The sequence below is a fragment of the Stenella coeruleoalba genome (assembly GCF_951394435.1).
Source record: "Stenella coeruleoalba genome assembly, chromosome: 3".
Taxonomy (NCBI): domain Eukaryota; kingdom Metazoa; phylum Chordata; class Mammalia; order Artiodactyla; family Delphinidae; genus Stenella; species Stenella coeruleoalba.
In genome coordinates, this window is record NC_137148.1 from 11,700,918 (window position 1) to 11,721,383 (window position 20,466).

At 38.7% G+C, this 20,466-nt stretch overlaps 1 protein-coding gene across 1 annotated transcript in view; it reads right to left on the reverse strand.

Annotated features, from left to right (window-relative positions):
• DNAH5 (dynein axonemal heavy chain 5) overlaps positions 1-20,466 on the reverse strand; it is a 211,086-nt gene that overhangs the window by 73,172 nt on the left and 117,448 nt on the right. The window contains exons 47-54 of the mRNA XM_079918021.1: positions 19,756-19,878; positions 19,350-19,563; positions 17,829-18,052; positions 14,894-15,092; positions 12,572-12,744; positions 7,571-7,701; positions 3,872-4,025; positions 3,083-3,350 (exon numbers count right to left, since the gene is read on the reverse strand). Coding sequence (XP_079774147.1) covers positions 3,083-3,350; positions 3,872-4,025; positions 7,571-7,701; positions 12,572-12,744; positions 14,894-15,092; positions 17,829-18,052; positions 19,350-19,563; positions 19,756-19,878 — 1,486 coding nt within the window. The remainder of the gene's footprint in view (positions 1-3,082; positions 3,351-3,871; positions 4,026-7,570; positions 7,702-12,571; positions 12,745-14,893; positions 15,093-17,828; positions 18,053-19,349; positions 19,564-19,755; positions 19,879-20,466) is intronic.

Sequence of the window (20,466 nt, forward strand, 5' to 3'; positions counted from 1 at the left end):
AAGGGGGAAAAAGTATTCCGAAGCGAACAAAGGAAGAGTGAAGGATCTGATGGGTCTTGATTAAGCTTTGGAACTTAGATAGACCAAGATGAGAGAAAAGATTCTTGATAAAGGGGGACTATGTGTGGAAGAATAAAGATGATTAAGGGATGCTCAGAAATCAAACAAAAGATGTATATCTGAAAAAAACCAAGAGAAGGTTCGTGTTGGATTAGAGAAGACTGCAAGTAAGTTAGGGCCATATTATCGAAGGATGATGAATTTTGACAGTCTGATCCATTGGCTGAACACTGTAGGTGTTGAATACTGGTAGCTGCTGAAATTGTGAACAAAGATATGTAGTCCTTGAGCCCATGGAGTTTTAGTTTAGCAGGACAGATAAGCATTCATCAAATCATACAACTAAGTACTTAAATTGCAAACTGTGGCTAGTCCCAGGAAGCAAAAGCACAGAGTGCTGTGAAATACGTAACAGTGGAACTGGCTTTGGGGGTGTTGGGAGGGGGTGGCAACAGGGGAAGTTTTCCCTGAGGAAGTGACATTTAGCTGAGCCAGGAGTACCCAGACAAGAGGGAGGAGGGCTCAGGGAGAATGGGAGGAAGAGGGCACTGCATGGGAAGAAAAAGGCCATATTCAAGAATCCAGGAGAACAGATCAGGAGGAAAAAGTGACCTCAGGTAAGGCTGAGGAGGTAGGTGGGGTCAGCTTCTCCCAGCCTTGAAGGCCAAGCTAGAGACTGCTTTTTCCTAAGAGCGGTGGAAGGTTTTAAATAGAAAGCAACGTGACTGGGTTTATGTTTTTCTCACTGTTCTGTCCGCATCGTGAGATGGATGAGAGACAGGTGAAAGAGGAGGAGGGATCATTAGAAAGCTCTTTGAGATTTCCAGTGAGTTACAATGATAGCTTGGCCTAGGATGCCAGTGGAAGGAAAAGAGTTGGATAGATCCCACCAATATTTAGGAGGCAAAATTGGCATGACTTAGTGACGGGGCAGACTTGAGAGTTGAAGAAAAGAAAGGTGTTAAAGACAAAGAGTTTTCTGTTGCCAAGTTTCATGGACGATCATGGGACTTCCTGGGAGAGAGTGACCAGAGCCGAACCAGTTCAGTTTTAGACACTTTGAGTTTAAGGAGCCTATGAAACATCTACAAGAACGTATCAAGCAGGCAGTTGAGTGCACAGATTTCAAGCCAGAGGACAGACGAGACCAGAGATAAAAACTGATGGGGCATATTACACAGGAGCCTGTGGATGAGCTTGCCAGGGAAGAGGATCTGGGGCAAAGAAACGGGTCTGCCTTGCCCTCCAATATGCCTGGCTCCATAAATGGCGTATGAAGCTCAATACTTATGTTCTGAATACACGAAAAAATAGATGCATGCATGAAAGTCAGGACACTTGCTAGGAACTGCTGACACAGAAATGAAAGCTTCCCTGCCCTCCATGTAACCTTGGCTTGGGTTGATGCAATGAGATTTAAAACAATGGGGAAGATTTGTGAGAAATCAACAAAGGAACAACCTTTTATCTTGCAATAGAAGGGACAATTGAAATAAAGACTTGCCAGGAAGGGCTCCGTTATTTAAATTAAGTCATCCTAATTATAGTATATTACAGTGTTTGTCGCCTGAAATTATTTTTATTATTAATAAGAATACCTTACATGATATTCTACAAACCACTTGCGTACTAATTATCACAGTTCATAGTAAACTTAAAATAGCTCTTAACTACTGTGGTTTTGTGCTCTGCATTTATATCCTACTTCAAGGAATTTTAAAGTTTTACCCTTAGTTGTATTCAAATTTTAACAGGACTTAAAATTTTAAATCATGGATGTTTTCTCAAATCTTATAAGAGACAACACTGTACATTTGTACTTCAAATATATTAAAATATTTTGTGTTTAAAAGCCACAGATCAGAAAAACCATTATTATCAAGAGTAGTGTGCTGAGAATATATATACACTATATATGTGTGTGTATATATACACGTTGGCTATAGCTATTGGCTTCTTGCACCTCTGATAATTACTTCAGCTCCACTGTCCCCAGTTCTCCATCTATAAAGGGCAGGAGACGGTTAATCAGTCGTTCTCCAACCGGGTACACATAGCTGGAGAGTCAGATGCAGAAGAAGCAGCTGGTAGCACCGTGAAAGGGTGAGGCTACAGAGTCCTTCCTCTCCTCTGCTCTTCGCTGTTTTATCTATTGGGGCTACCTGTCATGTTTTACTGGAAAACAAGACTCCTCTTAATTATTATGACGACACAATAATCAGACAAAAAGTTTGAAAGCTACTGCCCTGAATCAGGGTTCTTCTGAAGTTCTGCTACAATAGGTCAGAGATGAGACCTAATTATCTCTATCTTTTAAAACAGCCACAGACAATTTCTCACCAAAAGCTGAAAAAAACGTAAACTTAAGGGATGATCTCTAACATCTCCTATACAACGTTTGTGTTCAATTTCATGTATAGAATAAGAGAAGCATTCATGTTCCATAGGAGGGAAGACTAGACAGAAGCAGAAGCAGCAAGGGCTCCAGTCATGAAAGTCTCTGTTTAACGTCTTGTTTCAGGCACAGAAGCCATCAGAGGATGGCTGACAACATTTTCCTCTTGGATTTCCAGCACTGCAGCCACAAGAAGGAAACGTCCAAGAGATACTTTGCTTAAACTACTCTGAGGTTGGCCAACCCACTTAAAAAAGAACACAAATGAGATTAAAACCTCAGTGTCCTCCTGTGACGTCCTAGAACCGGCCTGGGGACCAACTGAGACAAAGCTTTCCACCACAATGAAAACACTAGAATCACTGTAAGTTAACCCACGGAGGCACAGACTGAAGATCTCATTCGCTGATAATCACGCTCTGGGAAAAAAATGCTGCCAAAGGAGAGAGAGCAACAGTCTTGCAAAAACCCTCAAACCTTGGACAAAGTGACTTTTGGCTCAATCCGGTAGAGAGACAGCAAAGAGCACAGAATATAAATACACACACACACACACACACACACACACACACACACACACACACAGTAAACCAGAAACTCTGATATAAAAATTTCCACCACACTAACCAGCAGCTAAGGCATCCTTAGGCCATCGGCTGAACCAGACAATAGTGCATCCTGAAATAAGGGCAGGAAACTTCAAAGCGCGATTTCGAAATCTCTCCCCCACTGGCGAAAAGCAGAGCACAATGTGAAGGTTCTGTCGGACCCGGCTCATGAAGAAATCATACAGGTTCTGATTCGTAGGAGGGCGCCTGGGGCACTCTATTTTCATGACTGATATGAGATCACTATTAATTTCATCAATTTCTTCGCAGGCAAATAGGTTGGAGACCTTCGAGAAAAGTGCAGACGTTCAAATTCAATACAGGCATATGAAAACAGATCAAAATATACAGCTCAATATGTATAATCTCTTGCCTTCATTTGTGTCCTTAAACTCACCTTTCATGTATAGAATAAGAGAAGCATTAATGTTCCATAGGATGGAAGATTAGACAGAATTTTAAACCGTGTTTTAAAATACACAAATGATTCTATTACTAACTGGAAAGTCACAGCCCGTTAAGGGGGTATGGACATATCAAAAATCCAACCAGCTTTCCTTGCAACCTTCTTCTTCCGTTTTTCCATTTCTCACTTGGAGCTTTCAGTAACGTTTTCAATGCATAGTTCCACGTTTTGATTGGGATTTTTATTCTTCGAAAACCCAACAGAAAAACCCATTCTTCCTACCGACCACCTAATCCCAATAATAGCACTTATTCAGTACTTTAACGGAAGGAAATACACAGAGCTCTAACACTGGAGGGAATCTGAAGAGGCAAAACACATCAAGAATAAATGAGCTCCTACCTCACCCGATGATAAAACATTATTCATATATTCCAAAAACGACTCATCTTTAATCTCATTGTCCGTGAAAATAAAAGTGATTCCTTTGCCTTGCTGACCAGCTGTTCTATACAAAATCCTCAGGTCTTCCATCAGATTTGATGTGTTGTAGGACCTAAAGAAATATTGTCATCGTGTCATCAGCTAAAATATGTTAATGGGAAAGAAAGACCCTTATAACAATGCTTTATGCTATATGGTTAACAAAAAATGCTGATATTGTGCCATCAGACAGGTATTTTATTGTATGTAAATATTACTTGTTCATTACATTTACTTGCAGAAATTAAAATAATTTTTAAGACTCCACATTTTATAAAACATTATATTTTTACACACAAAAAACATCTAGAGTGAAAAATCAACCTGAAGCAAAAGTATAATTTTTAACCACACCATAATGCCATCAGAATGTATATACATGTTTCATTTTGAAAATATTTGTTGGTAAAGGTAAGGGAGGGCTTCCCTGGTGGCGCAGTGGTTGAGAGCCCGCCTCCCGATGCAGGGGACATGGGTTCGTGCCCCGGCCCGGGAAGATCCCACATGCCGCGGAGCGGCTGGGCCCGTGAGCCATGGCTGCTGAGCCTGCGCGTCCGGAGCCTGTGCTCCGCAGCGGGAGAGGCCACAACAGTGAGAGGCCCGCATACCACAAAAAAAAAAAAAAAAAAAAAAGGTAAGGGAAATGTCAAATTCTAATATTTACTAAGCACCCATCTGCAATTGATATTTTAGAAGATACCTCATAAATTGAACTAATCTAAACTAAAGCATTTCAAGCCGTCATTATATGGGGTGAGGGCGATGCCCCACTGTAAACTGCACCCTCCTCATTCCCAACACAACTATTTTCATTGCATCTTTGGACGTCACATGAAAGAGTTTTCTGAGCAATCAGTGCACTATAGTAGAATCGTTGGAAACATTAAATATCCCACTCTAAATCTCTCACATCCAAAGCAATCACTTAGTGGAAGTCAACTTGCAATCATGAAATGTTAGACAATATAGAGTAACCCATTACTGCCAAAAGTAAAAATTAAAATATTCCAGTCCTGGAGACTCAGACTCACTAAATTATTATTTGAATTTTGTGTCATTAAATAAACTCAGAGTTCAGAGCACAAGAGCAAATAGCCTTCTGATTTTTAAAAAGCTACCAAATATTTAACTTCTATACTCTGCTTTTTTAACGTTTAAAACCTAAACCCTAGAACCAGAAATACCACTACCATGCATCAATATTTCAAGAAGACTGCTAGAAAAGTGAGATCTGAGATACCAGAAAACATGTTCAAAGACACAGTCCCATGAAAGAGAGAGAGAAAGAATAAAGAGAGAAAGGGAGGGAAGGAGGAAGGAAGGAAGGAAGGAAGGAAGGAAGGAAGGAAGGAAGGAAGAGGGGTGGGGAGGGAGAGAGAGGACAAAGGAAAATAGCTCGCCCGAGCTTCTTGTGATATGGGGAAAACTTTCAGTCCAGTCCCCTGGGTCTCAAGGACCCCCCTGCCTCAAATAATATGACCTGAGTCATCTAACAAATGGCTGCGCTTCCCAAAGGAGAGGCCCTTGCTTCCTGAGCCTTGGTCATGTGGCTATGCAAAGGCTAAGGCAGTAGGATCGTCTCTGGAAGGTTATAAGAATCCAGAGAAGGCCCTGACCCTCCTTTTCATCAGTAGTGGAGCAGTCCCAATATGACCTGCAGAGGAACCGATTTATCACAAAGAGAGGACTCGTAAGGTGTTTTTTCTGAGGCAGCACGGCGTAGTTAAAGTCATGGCAGACCAGAAACCAGAAATCTTGTGGTTAATTCCCAGGTTTATCCGGGACTTCAGGCAAATCATAGCCTCTCTGAACCTCAGCTGTGATATGTCCTGCTAACCTACAAAGCCACAAAGGTCTTTTGAAGATCAAGTTAGCCTGCGCACGTAAAAGCGCTTTGAAACGATAAGGTTTTATACAAAATGTTAGGAACAAAAATCGCAGAGTTCAATCCCCTTCCTGTACAGGTTACCTTTTATCTAACATCGCTTCTATCCACAAACTAGAAGAATTATACACAAGGCAACTAAGATGATTTCTCTCTGTTTCAGTACTTGAAAGACACAGTAACGTTTCAGATTGATTCTCCAAGCAGAATCCAGTCATTTAGACCAAATAAAAGGTGTAACAACAACAACTTGAGTATTCGGATCTCCAAACCCAATGTTTAATCATTTCCAACCTTTGTCCCAGCAGGGGGCTATGGCCCTCCATCAGTGAGATAGATCAGTAGCATGTTTTGCCTACAGCTCCAAGCCGACGCTTCGTCAATGCCCGACAGGCAAGACTCCCACACCTAGAAATTAACTTCTAATAATATTCAGCCCAAATAAACTTCCCAAACTGGCCTCTTGCTTCTCGCCTTATCTCGGTTGATCCTCAAGTTCTGTTTAGCCTCTCTACATGTTCCTTTTCCACTTCCTAATTCTCCCCGCACTGCACACACATGGCCGAGGACAACCCTTCTGGGATTCCCTACCCTGATGAGTAGCAGCGCCAACTATCCAGTTTCCCAAGCCAAAACCAGGATGTACCAAGTCCAAAAGCTCCAGCTTCCTAAGGATATCTTGAATCTTCCCTCTTTTCTCCTCTTTCACTTCCACCCCTCGGGACACCACCATCTGTTGCTGAGATCCCTGAGACAGGCTTATAACCCTTCCAGCTTAGCTCCTTCTTCCACCTTCTCCACATGCAGATGTGACATGCCTCCCCTAGGGGTGACACATTAATGGTTTCCCACTGCTCTAGGATGAAGTCCAAATTCCTTATGATACCTTCAAAGACCTCCATTTCTCTTCCTTTCCCACTTCCCACCTTATGCCATATACCAGCCATATTTAACTGCTTCCAGGCCCTCAAATGTAACTTCACATGTGCTGATCCTTTTGCCTAGAACATTCTTTACTGTTTCTCTTCTCTGAGATAATTCTTACTCATATACATGTCTCAGCTGAAACATCTCTTTCTCCAGGAAGCCTTTTCTGACCATCCCTTAGACAAGATCAGGAGTCCTTCCCTCATGTTTCAACAGACTCTGGTCTGGTCTGCATTTATTTCCTTATCAGAGAGAGCACCTACGTATCACATCTTATTGAGTGAGTTGCTCAACTGTCCCCATTGAACTGCTGTAAATTCCATGATGACACAGGCCAGGTTTATCTTGCTTACCGTGTATCTCAGCACTAAGCCAGTGCCTGACACACAGTTGGTGTTCAATGAATATTTTTAAATGTATGAATGAGTAAACCAGCATAAACTTTTCATCTGTTTTTCCAGTTTAATAACATTCTTGAAACCTGAATTAACATTTAGTAGGGACAAATTTCTTTTGAAATGCACTAAAAGGAATACACACAATACTCATATCAAGCATAACATGAAAACAGAGAGGCATCTGTTCACTGAAATGAGAGGCTAAAGTGTTTCAAAAGTAAATCATTCATGTGAAATTTTCATGGTCTATGACAGAGGTTGAAAAGGGAGGATAATAAGTCAATATTCAAGAAGAAAAACGATTATGATTCCCTTATGTATAAGAAAAATGCATTCTTAGCCCCAAGTGGCTTCTGAGAACCATTTATCAAAATCCATTTCAGGTTAATTAAAGCGAAAGCGTGTTACCTTGTCAGAGTGATCTGGAAGGAAGTGTAGCCAGCAATGAATGAAGCCAACTTGGTCAGGCTCTGCTTTCCCGATCCACCCACCCCGACCAAGAGGGCATTTCCCCGGGGAGTGCGAATGACACGTGAGATCTAGAATATGAAACAGAAAAAGCATGTATCATTTAATGTGCAAATATTTCACTTTTTTCCTATTTATTCAACACAGGCATACCTAGGAGATATTGCAGGTTCAGTTCCATACTACCATAATAAAACAAATATTGCAATAAAGCAAGTTTTTGGTTTCCCGGTACACATAAAGTTATGTTTACACTATCTATTAATTTTGCAATAGCATTATGTCTAAAAAAACAATGTACATACCTTAATTGAAAAATACTTTATTGCTAAAAAAATGCTACCCATCATCTGAGCCTTCAGTGAGTGATAATCTTTTTGCTGGTAGAGGGTTTGAAGTATTGTGAGAATTACCAAAACATGACACAGCGAAACGAAGTGAGCAAAAGTTGGAAAAATGGCACCAATAGACTTGCTTGACACAGGGTAGCCACAAACCTTCAATTTGTAAAAAATTGCATATTTGCTAAGTGCATTAAAGCAAAGGGCAAGAAAATACGGTATGCCTGTATAAGCATTTTAGAAGCTGTACATGTCTTAGGATCAGAATAGAAAGATATACTGGTTGGACTAATGAAGGCATTTCTGAAATACAACAGTGTTTAAGAAGTATTGGACAGGGTGGGGAGTGGGGCGTGTGCCTTTAGGAAACTAGGATAGGAGGAGACCAGTAGAGAAAAGTCATCAGACAGCCCAGACTGTGGCTTGCTTGTGGGTTTTCAAGGAGAGATATAAAGGGGACTTTGAGGTTTCCTTTTAGTTTGCCAATCTACTTCAGTAGGATAGGAAAAAGAACAGAAATTTCAAAACAATGTGTATCCTTGGAACACAGAACACAAGGTTAATTAGAGTATCCTCCACATTTGAAAACTAATATAGTTTAAATAGAAGGCAAGAAAATTTCCAAAATATGGCATAGATGATGGAATTTAAAAAGAAGAAAATAAGCATAAACACTCTTCTTATTATTTGGCAAAGATAGTGATACCTAAGGTATCTACTAAGTGATTATGGGTAGACCAGAAGTCCACTCTATGCCAGTCAGTAGCCCCAGACCATTCCAGGTCATATTTGTGGTAAAAGTCCATGATTCTTTGGCTTTATCTGTATTTGATAAACTACTTTCATCATCAGGTCTCCAACCCCACCTAAAGGGGATTTGCTGTAGAATTCTCTTGGATGCATTTTTCACCTTATGTGATGACTGTCTTTCCCTCCTAACTGCAGTTTGAGCCTGCAGTTTTGCTGTAATGCCAGCTTTTCTCTAAACTAATGATAGAAAGCCATCTGGGGGCTGAGAAAGGATCACTTCTCTGGTGCTGGCAGAAGCCTTCTGGCACAACCTCGGCTCTGCATTCTGACAAGGTTTTGTTAAACATCCTTTTTCAGGATTCCCTCCACTGGCAGGGGCTAAACCCTATTCCTATTGGGACTACCACTGTTTTTGGATTATATCCCCTAATTTAGTGTGAGCCCTTGGAAATGGAGACCATTTTTTTGTTGTGGACCTAAGAATCTGGTCCACCAATCCTGGTAAGATTAGTAAGTGATATGCTCTGCTCTTCCAGCCTCCTACTCATCCTCTCCATGTGATGCTCTCCTAAGTTGCTATAGGCAGGGGAGGAGTGGTACTGGCAAGAATTCTTAGGATTTTGCCAGTGTCTATTCCTACTCTTTCCCTGGTGTTACTTCAAGAGGCATAGATAGATAAGACAGGTAAGAAGCTACTGCAGGCCATCCTAGAATCGTCTGTGTTGTTTCTTGGTTAACTTTCTCAAAATATATAACTTTTTTCAGAAACCATTTCCTTTAGTTGATGCTGGTGAATATATTAGGGTTTTAAATAATTGTTGTTAATCGAGTATAAGGAACTTTCATCCCAACACCTTTTCCTGCAACTGGGCTTAGGTGTTAAACTAAAGTTTTCCATTCCCAGTTTCTAGCACATGAGAAGTCCTTACAACATATTTGACAAATGATCATATATAAACAATAGAAGACTTTAAAAGCAGACTCAAAAAACTCATAATCTAGTTAAAAACAGAAACTATAAGAGAAAACACAGTCAAGTGAGAACTTCAAATGGGACTATCCTGTCCTATTATCTATAGATTGTAACATACGGATACTCATCTTTTAATTTCTTTAGCGAATATTTTAAAACTTAATAATGCCCATCCTGCCTTACAGGTGCTCACATCCTGAGAGACCTATGAATAGAAACATGCAATAATGCCCCATGGTGAATGCTGGGGTGGATAGGAATGATGGCAACTGGAAAGAATGCAAAGGAAACAACACTGCTTGTGAAGGCGAGTCTTAGGTGTGGAGCTGGAATTTGATCTAGATCTTGAACGATAACTAGAAGTTTATGATGCAAAGAAAATGGCACACTGGGAGGAAGTGAGCTAAATTTTAAGAAGAGGGAATGGGATGCACAAAGTCTCAGAATCAGCAAAAGGCCTGAGGTTTCCTCATAGGGATGGGAACTTCAGTACCAGGTATGGAAATATCAGGAAATAAGGTGCAAAGCGTTGTTTAGGGCCATACTGGGGACTTGGTTAAATTCTAAACCTATTTATCAAGCATCACAAGTGTGCCTGTCTCAGCAATACTCCATCCTGTGAATATGAAGGGGAATAAAGTGGGTGCCTGCCCTCACAGAGCTTACAGTCTGGCAGAAAAGACAAATACAAACAAATAAATTCTATACAACACAACACCTGCTGGGAATGCAGCATTGATGAGGCGCTCTGGAATCAGGATGTGTTTAAGCACAAGCAGTTGATTTTTCTGGATTACACCCTAAGCAGAGCACCACGCACAAGGGGTAGAGTGGTAGGCAAGGACTAGATCATGAAAAACAATACACACCATGATTTGAACTTTAACCAAAGAGGGAAAAGAGATATCGCAGAGTTATTCTTGGTTTTAAAAGAAAGTTGTTATTTTGATTAAGAAAGGAACTAAGAAACACACTTGGTTTCAGATCACATCCTGTTTTGCTGCAGTTTTCATCTTCAATCCTGTCTTCTTGGCTTCTATCATGTCTTATAACTAGGTCACATATTTCAAGGCTCACACCCACATGACAGAGTTTGGATGTAACTGTACACAGAAAGCAAGAGTATAGAAGAGAGGGTTGGCCTAGAAAACAGTGAGGAATGTAGCATTTTAGCTCAGAAACTCCAATCATAGATTCTTTGGCCAATCCCAGAGCAGGTACACTAGAGACTGAGAGTGAGGGAAAACACAGTCAAGGACCTGTACTGAGGCACACATGCCTTTAATGTCATACCCAAAGTGAAGAAATGCATCATCTGTGCTGCAAAACCCAGAAAAAAAAACATTTCTAACGAACATCCTCAAGCACAAGACTAACATAAATAACCTCATTTCAATTTAAGCTGTTATGGAATCCCAAGCCAATCAGATTTTGTCTCCATAGACACTTAGTCATGAAGTTGCCTTTGATATTATTTATTTAGAAAATGTTATTCTTTTTGTCTTCTTCCTTTTAATCATTAAATATGATAGTATCTCCATTCTTCCTTTTGACTTTTAGTCAACTATAAATTAGGAGCTAATTTCAAAATGTTATTTATATTTGGCTTTGGAAGAACATTTGCGCTCATAATTCAGTAGGTATCTCAGACTCTGAGAATTCAGTTTCCAAGCTAAGTGTCCTCATGCTGGGGACATCCAACCTCAGAACACACTCTCTGTTTTCCTCCTTCTCCCTGACTTAGTCTGGCCTCCTCAATTTTCAGAGGGAGAGTTGACTAAGTAACCTCTAAAGCCCTCTCCAGTTCTAAGGTTTTGTAATTATTAGAGGTGACAACTTGTGAGTATGAGGTTGTTCCTCATGGTTAAGCCTAAGTAATGGGAGACAGCCTCAAATTGTCTTTGTTCTAATTAAAAGGATGTAGTCTGAAAAAATAACTGACATCAATAAAGTGAGAGTATCAACGACGAACTTTAAATGGCATTATCTCCCACCATCAATAAATTAGATCATGTAAGTTATCAAGTAAATAATATATTTTACTTCTAACCTTTGAGGGGCAATCATTACTGTGATTGGAAATTGTAATGACTCATATGACAACGTAGAAAGGCAACTGTACTTTCCTGGTGGATTTCATTGTAACAGAATTTTCATCCCAACTCAAAATCAACTGTTTATGCACTATTTTTAATTATTATTTCTAATTGTGGTAAAATACACACAACATAAAGTTTACCATCTTAACCATTTTTAAGAGTATAGTCCAGTGGCATTAAGTACATCCATATTGTTGTGCAGCCATCACCACCATCCATCTCCAGGACTCTTCATCTTGCAAAAATAAAACTGTACCATTAAACGTTCCTCATTCACCTCCCCTCAGCCCCCAGCAACCACCATTCTTTCTGTCTCTATGAAGTGACTACTCTAGGGACCTCATATAAGTGGAATCATACAGTATTTGTGGGTTTGTGACTGGTTTATTTCACTTAGCATAATGTCCTCAAAACTAATGTACTATTCTTTATAGTTATCCTTTGCATTATGCAAAATATAAGCAGACTTTGTGCCTGTGCTTTGAACTCAGATGCCAACCACATTCATTCTATGTAGTGAAAACACTGAGCTGGGAACAGTATAGCCACAGTGAATAAAATTATCATATCACACATTTGAAGTACACCTGCTCTGATTTTAAACCTATAGGTGTGACATGTTGCATTCAGTTCAGAAATTAAATTGGAATAGAGCATTGGGTTTATTTTTAAACTGAATTTTCTCCTAGAAGAAGAAAGTGAAAGAGGAGGGAAAAAATTCTGGAGTAAAGACAAGTGTCTGTCATTTTGTGGGGTGCTACCGGGCGTGGCCGCTGACCTTGACTAAGTGGACCATCGCATCTGCAAAGAACACCAAATCCATGCCAGCGCCACGGATGCTCTCATTATAGAGCTGCAGGAACATATTCAAACGATCCTTCAGCTGATCAAAAGATTCAACTGGCTCATAAATTTTGGGCATCTCAGTATCAGCCTCCTCAGATGTTTCACCTGGGGTTGGGGAAGAAAAATCAATTAAGTTTCTTCAAATCACTGGACTTTACCACTTCCTTCAACCTAAATTAATACACTCATAGCTCTACAATTTAGCACTGAATAATACTGATTTTTATCCAAATGTCAGAGTATGTATTTTTAGAAAAGAAAAGAAAGCACACAGTAGTCAAAGCATTAGAATGTTTGTGATCATATGCAGTCTTAATTCTTAAATGTATAGAAAAGGTCAATTTCAAATAATGTCATATACATTGAATTTAATTTGAATCCATAATAGACCATTGGCATGTCAAGGATCTTCCCAGAGATATTCACTAATGAAGATTGAAAAAGTAGGGATTTAATGTCAAAATCAGCAAGAGAAATCAAAAATTAAATTATTTTTAATAAGAATAAAAAGAAAAAGGTCACTGCATTTGCTTAGGAAAATTTTATGAGTCAGAAATTTTAAGTTAGTGGTGAGAATAGAAGTGAATTTGGGGGAATGGAGGTGAAGGGTAGAGATAAAATAGAAACAATGATTTCCTAAATAAATAAACATTGAGTTATCTCACTGGGAAAAGTATTAAAATCACTAAACTTTTTTTAAAAATTAGAAACACATAACATACCAGTTTAATACTTTTCCAACTTTGACTAATAAAGCATAATGCCAAAGAAAAAGCTAAATTGGGCATAGGTAAATTCACTATCAGTTAACATTAGTTGAATATACTGATACAGTAACAACCCAGAAATTCACTGGGTACTAGAAGAGTGAGTGGATCTTCCAAATCTAATAGTACATAATTACTTTCAATTGACCCTGTCCTAATATAAAGTATTTTAACCTTTTTATGACAAAGCAAGGAAATTGATTTAACATAATTATTAGGATTGGTCCATTTGCAAAGCTCCCACTAATTGAATTTCAATAGTCACTTCCTTATTTCATAGATGTTCATTTCAAGCTTTGACAAAGTGCTTTGAAGTCACTGAAAGGTTCTGTGCTTCCCTCTAGACTCATTCACCCCGCCCCCAACCAAACTCCCCACCTCCAGCCCCCGCCCCACAATGCTGCAGTTGCGCTTTGCTCCTAGAAAACCGTAATCTAGTTACTTATCCTTCTGAACTAGAGGAAATAAAATACATAAATTCTAATTACCTTGTAAATTCTCTTACCTTTACATGATTTTTGGATGTGGGTGGCCTGATTGAAAATAAACTGTATCAGCTTCTTTTTGTGGAAGGATCAGTCCAACTGCATAGCCAGCAATAAATCTCCCTTTGCAATTGTCACTCAGAAACTTAACAGATCACATACATCCTTATCTAATCTAGTAAGGGGCTGCCTGGTCATTTTCAATCATTTAGAAGATATAAATAGCATGTGTTTAAACATGCCTCTTTGAATATGAAAATTAACTTAAAATTCCTCCTCAGTATTAGAAGAGGTTTCCAAATGAAAGAAAAATATTCTACTTAAGCTCAGTTATTTCTGAAGGAAAAAAATAATTGGAGCCCTACCTCTTTTCATAAGTAATATATCTCAATTTTTTATGGAACCATAACCACAAAATCTTCCCTCAACATCACCCACCTCTTTCTAATTGTATTCAACAGCCCTCTCAGAGGATGTGAGGTTTTTCTTTTTATTTTCAGCACCTGGAATACTCGAGTAATAATTATCATAGTTTTGCTATGTTTCATCTGGCAGTGAGTACAAGCCACGGACTGCCCAAGCCATCCACAGATAACATTTCATTTATTCCCCACGGTGCCCCATGACTCATATATTAATATTTCTATTTTTATAAATGAGGAGAATGAGGTTCAAGAAAGTTCAGAGACTTGCCCAGGTAATGTGTGGGAGAGTCCTTCCTTAAATCTACCTCTATGTGACAGCTGTAAGTCTTTAGCACTGTCTTCTGCCATAGTATGCCTCCCAAATCTACCTTAATATCCAAGACTGATGTGCATTAAAATGATTAATCTTTGAACTCCATCAGTATGCATTTATCTACTCATTCTGTATTTATTGAGCACCTAATATGTCCCAGGCTTGTCTCAGTAAAGTTTACTGAACAGAAATTCAACATCCCTGAACTGAACTTGTCTTCAGATATCACTTTTGGGAATTTCAAATTCTGCTTCAATAGTTTACCTGTAGCTTCAGGTGCATCCCTCAAGAAATCCACAAAATAAGTGTCAATTCCGCAATTCACCAAGAGTTTTTTCTCTTCACCAAACTCCTCCTCCACCAAGGTTACTAAAGTCATATCAAACCAGGTCACATCATCAGACACCGTGAAACGATCGGCTATAACACGTTTACACTCATGCTTCCACAGCCTTAACAGTTCCTGTCAAAAGCATCATTAAAATGTGTTATTAATTCCCATTAAGCCGGAGTTGGGAATTCAAGTGGACGATATCACAGAGCAGCATCCTTCCTGATTTAAGATACTACATTTTAAAAAGTTAAGATTAACACTACTGGTTTCCTTTTAATGTGAACAACAGCTTTGGGAGCACATTAGAAACAAAATCCTAGACTAATGGTTTTCATTTGGTGTGTTATGACCAAAAAAGGACATTTTGGGGTTGTCAAAATGACGTGGGAGATGTTACTGCCATTTGTACAGGGGATACAAGGATATAAAACATGCTTTGCACAGTCTTAGTATACAACAAATTGTTCATGAATATAACTGTCCTATTAAAAATAAATAAAATAAGTTAAAATGTACTTAACTTCATTTCAAATTGGTCTCATTCAAGTATAGTAAATAGAGAGTAGTGTATATTCCTTTTCAGCCTTTAAATTAAAACAAAAACATTCCTAGACAAAATACTAAATCACTCTGAACAACCAACAAACTAATACTCTACATAAAAGTCTTATGTTTGTGATCAATTAGTCTGTTTGGATAAGACACCTACATTCATGTGGCCAGAGCATAATATAAAAAGTTGCATATAGGGCTTCCCTGGTGGCGCAGTGATTGAGAGTCCGCCTGCCGATGCAGGGGACACGGGTTCGTGACCCAGTCCGGGAAGATCCCACATGCCGCGGAGCGGCTGGGCCCGTGAGCCATGGCCACTGAGCCTGCACATCCAGAGCCTGTGCTCCGCAACAGGAGAGGCCACAGCAGTGAGAGGCCCACATACCGCAAAAAAAAAAAAAAAAGTTGCATATAAACAACTCTCATGTATGCAACTGAGATCATTACAAAGATATATTTACTTAACACAGTGTGAAGGAAATTTATGGCAAAAATCTGGATTATCTGCATAAAGCAATCACCTAGTCTAGATAATCCAGGACCCAAAATTAACTGGAAGTTGAGAGAATTAATTGCTCAATATACCTGTTCCTATAGCAAGCATAACAAATGTTTGTCTAAGCTAATTATTTAATACGAAACACTGGTGGAAATTTCTTACCTTGGTAACGTTTTGCAAGTTAGAAGGCTTTTAAGCCATTATATTACTAATGATCAAATGTTCTTTGGTGGCCAGAAAATAAAATTTTAGTAAAATATATTTAATGATTCACTTATGACAAAAGTTCATGACAAACCAATTGCTAGACCAGTTTATGCTGATTTTAAATAAGCACCAAAAAATGGCTACACAAAAAGTAATTTTGGAAGACTGCATTCCACACTATTCATTTGTCAATAACTCTGAGGGAAAAAAATCAAGTTAACATGTTCACTGCTGTTAAAATGACTCCCCAATTCTCTGTAACAAGGAGACTGAGTTTTCCCCAAAACGTCCTCTTGCAGTCAGCCAGTGTGGTTACCTACTTTGTGAGCATCTGAGGCAAAGCTGACTTTTTTTTAATAGTCCACATTGGATGTGTCTAGTGACAGTTTGGTTGATATCTCAACTTTTTCGGTGCGTTTAAGTGGAGAAGTCCCCTAAAACCTATTTGCTTAACTACAACCTTGGTTCCATAAAAGGATGGAAAAACAGGCTGATGTTGCCTTAGCCTTATGCTTTGGCAAAAAAAGGCATACTGCATTTTTACATAGTACATACTTTACAATTTTACATATTACATACATACTGCATTTTACGTACTAGAATTCCCTTTTAGTTCGAAGAGCATTCTTATAATGCTAGGAACTCTTTTATTCGAGCGTACGTACAAACGCTCATTTTTCTGTCAAATGAACTTTCTACTCTTCTGTCTCTTTTCAGTTTTACCAATATATGTATTTCTTTTAGTACATCAAGTTATATGGAAAAGAAAGATCATGGATGATTAACAACAAAATGGTTTCATTCTTCAATTTTGAAAGTTTATTTATAAAGATAATTACTTTTTAAAGTTAAAATGTCAGGTTTATGATATGAAGTTTATAATATGAATAATAGGAAGACATATAATAAGATCAACAGGGATTCTTTCCATTATTTAGTATAAGAAAATGATGAAAAAACAAAATCAATTTTTCCTTTTACTCTATTCATTAGAAAATAATTGTATATAATATTTCCTTAAACATAAACCAAATTTATTTGGAATTTTTAAAATTTATGTATTTATTTATGTATTTTTTATTTTTGGCTGCATTGGGTCTTTGTTGCTGTGCGCGGGCTTTCTCTAGTTGGCAGCGAGCGGGGCCTACTCTTTGCTATGGTGCACAGGTTTCTCATTGCGGTGGCTTCTCTTGTTGCGGAGCACGGGCTCTAGGCGCGCGGGGTTCAGTAGTTGCAGCACACAGGCTCAGTAGTTGTGTCTCACGGGCTCTAGAGCGCAGGCTCAGTAGCTGTGGCGCACGGGCTTAGTTGCTCCGCTGCATGTGGGATCTTCCCTGACCAGGGCTCGAACCCGTGTTACCTGCATTGGCAGGCGGATTCTTAACCACTGTGCCACCAGGGAAGTCCTAATTGAAACTTTTAAAGAGAAATATTTTGGCATACTTTTCCCTTATTTATGTTCGTGAAAAGCAGCAAAGAAAAAAATATCCATGCTAAAACATCCCAAAATATTTTCATAATGCCACTAAAAATTGCATTACTAAGAATATTTAGAGTTTATAATAAATAACAAAGTTACTTGTTTTACTCTCTTGTGTATCACTTACATCTGGTTCCTTGATAACCTCTGAAGTAGTGTTCAACATTCCCTGCCAGATCCTAGAAAGATCTCGAAGGTTAAAAATATAATGGAATTTTGCAGGGGTAGGGAGCATTTGAATCTTAGTCATCTGCCACAGTCGGCGTGTCAGGGGAACCAGTTTCGTCACTGAATCTCTCACTTCTTCTGAGAAGCCCCTTTGGGTACAGTAGTATCCTATCCCAATCACACCTGAAAGGGGAAAAAAGTCATAACATTTTGACTGACAGTTCAGATCACCTAAGTGAAAATGAAAAACATTATAATGCAGAGTACAAAAATAATTAAACATTTTAATAGTTAACCACATATTAAAGAAATTTCTATTAATTAATGTTCTTTGGGGTTTTTTTAAACCTACCAAGTAGGTATAGTTACAAACAAGTTAGCATTCAAATACTGAAAAGTTGACTAAGAAATACTACTGAAAACTCTAGCTGAACTGATTCAGTATTATTAAATGGGTAACAATGATGAATATATAAAGATGCCTTAGAAAAAGATAAGAAAAAGGGAGGTTTCGTGAATCCGCTAAGATTTCTCCATTTTTTTTTGTTGCCTTTCCATGCATTATAAAATATTTTAAGTTACTTTACAGGTAAAATTTTCCAGGCAAAAAAGAATAATTAAAAGCAATAATAGTCATTCCTTCTAGTCCATTTTACTTCTCCCAAGTTTAGATAATTCCTATGTCATTTGGTTTCCAAACCTTTGCCCACCACTGTGATTGAAGGCAGATACTGCCATACCCCACTACCCTAGGGCACTAAGAAGACATTCTTAGTCGGCCAGAAATTTATTAGGGTAATCTTAGTTAGTTTTTTCTCAGTTGCAATTTCAGAAATGGTAAATTAGTACCTAACACGAATGCATGCATAACTTTACACTTTTTCTGAAAAGAGTGATTCCATAATCAGTTTCTAAACTCATTTTCATTTCTCAGTTAAATAATTATGGTTCTCGATTGCGCTAGTGTTTCTTGGGTGAATTTATTTCTGAAACGCTGCATATGCAATCAATCAGTAATTTATTACAACCCTATTAATTACTCTGAGGATCAGACTCTGGCTAATCTCCACTCTGTGCAATATTATTTCTTTGGCCAAAATCATTATATGGGTTGGTTAGGTATCAGCTACATAAACTTTTGGTACGGCATTATATCAATGCAGACCTCAAATATGTATACCCACGAGGAAAGCATCTCATCGTGTCTAAGACCATTTAATGTTTAACCTTCTGCCTTAAGAAGCTAGCGACAGTTTCTTAAAGAAATACATAGGCAGAAAAAATCTACTTAGCACTCAACTCAGTACATACATAAAAAGTAAATCTTTATATAAACAAAATACACTGCTTGAGAGTGATGAAGCCCGTAGACTAAGGAACCACCCAATGCTCTTTCTGTGTTGACCTCTAGGTGGATATATTCTCACTGGAACCCAAGCAGGGATTCTTCCCTCCCATGCCCCACTGACATTCACTTTACCAAAGATCTTGTCCACAGAAGCATCAGAGGGCAATGTGCAGTTAAATATAGAGAACTGCCTCTTGAGCCTTTGGGGTATATCATTGCGTCCGCCCCCAGGATGGATCATAGCTGCTAAAAACTGTATGTCCACAATGCTGGTAAACTCCCCAGGCTTCTCTAGGTTATAAAATCCATTCTGTTCCATCAGCTGTCGTACTATCTCATTAGTAACCTAAGAAAGACAACTTTTAGAATTAAAATGTCATTCCTTTATATCCCAGGACCTAACTCTTTGAGCGTTTCCAAATAATGAACCTTATTGGAATTTAGGAATTGCAAGTTGAAAAAGTAAAAAATATTTACTCATCAAAAAATAAATCAATGAGGAATTAGGCAAATAAAGTGCACAATAGGATAGATATACCTGGTCTCCCCACTCATTGATTATTGGCATATTCACATCATCAATAAAAACAGTCATCTTCTTTCCTGCTGGAGGGCCATATGTTGTGCCCATGCGTTTATCCACATAGCTCTCTATTGTCCTCTGTTAAATAGAAAAGTCAACAGAAACATCTGTGAAAATATCCCCTGACATGGTTAATTATTTGAAAAATCCAGGAAACTTTGAAATGACAGAAATTACTCAGAAAAAAACCAAAAATGTCCCTTAATTCTGGAAAGCAGGGCATGAGGTACCTAACTTTTCTTGCATAACGTTTATAACCTTTGAAAATCTGGTTTAATTTAGGAGTAAAGAAAATTCTGATCAATGTAAATCTTGAATGGGATGAGACTCTTCTGTTTATTTCTACAGACTTACTTTTGTCTTATTGTGCCTACGTTGGTGACAATATAATATAACCCTAACCCCCATTATTCAAAGGTCCAGCCCTCCTCCAAGTTTCCTTATAATCATAGACAAAGCTAAACAGGGCTACCGTCCAAGAGGCTTCTCAGGTCTTGCTCTGAGCTCCACGGGCGGCCATAATCTGAAGATTGTTCTCTCTTCGTTGAGAAATCTGCCAACTGGCTTCTGTAGCCTGACACAGTCTGCTTTGGGCAGATGCACTCACACTGAATCACTTCTCTTCCCCTTCACAACGTGGAGGACAATGCCCCCTCTTTTCTATCC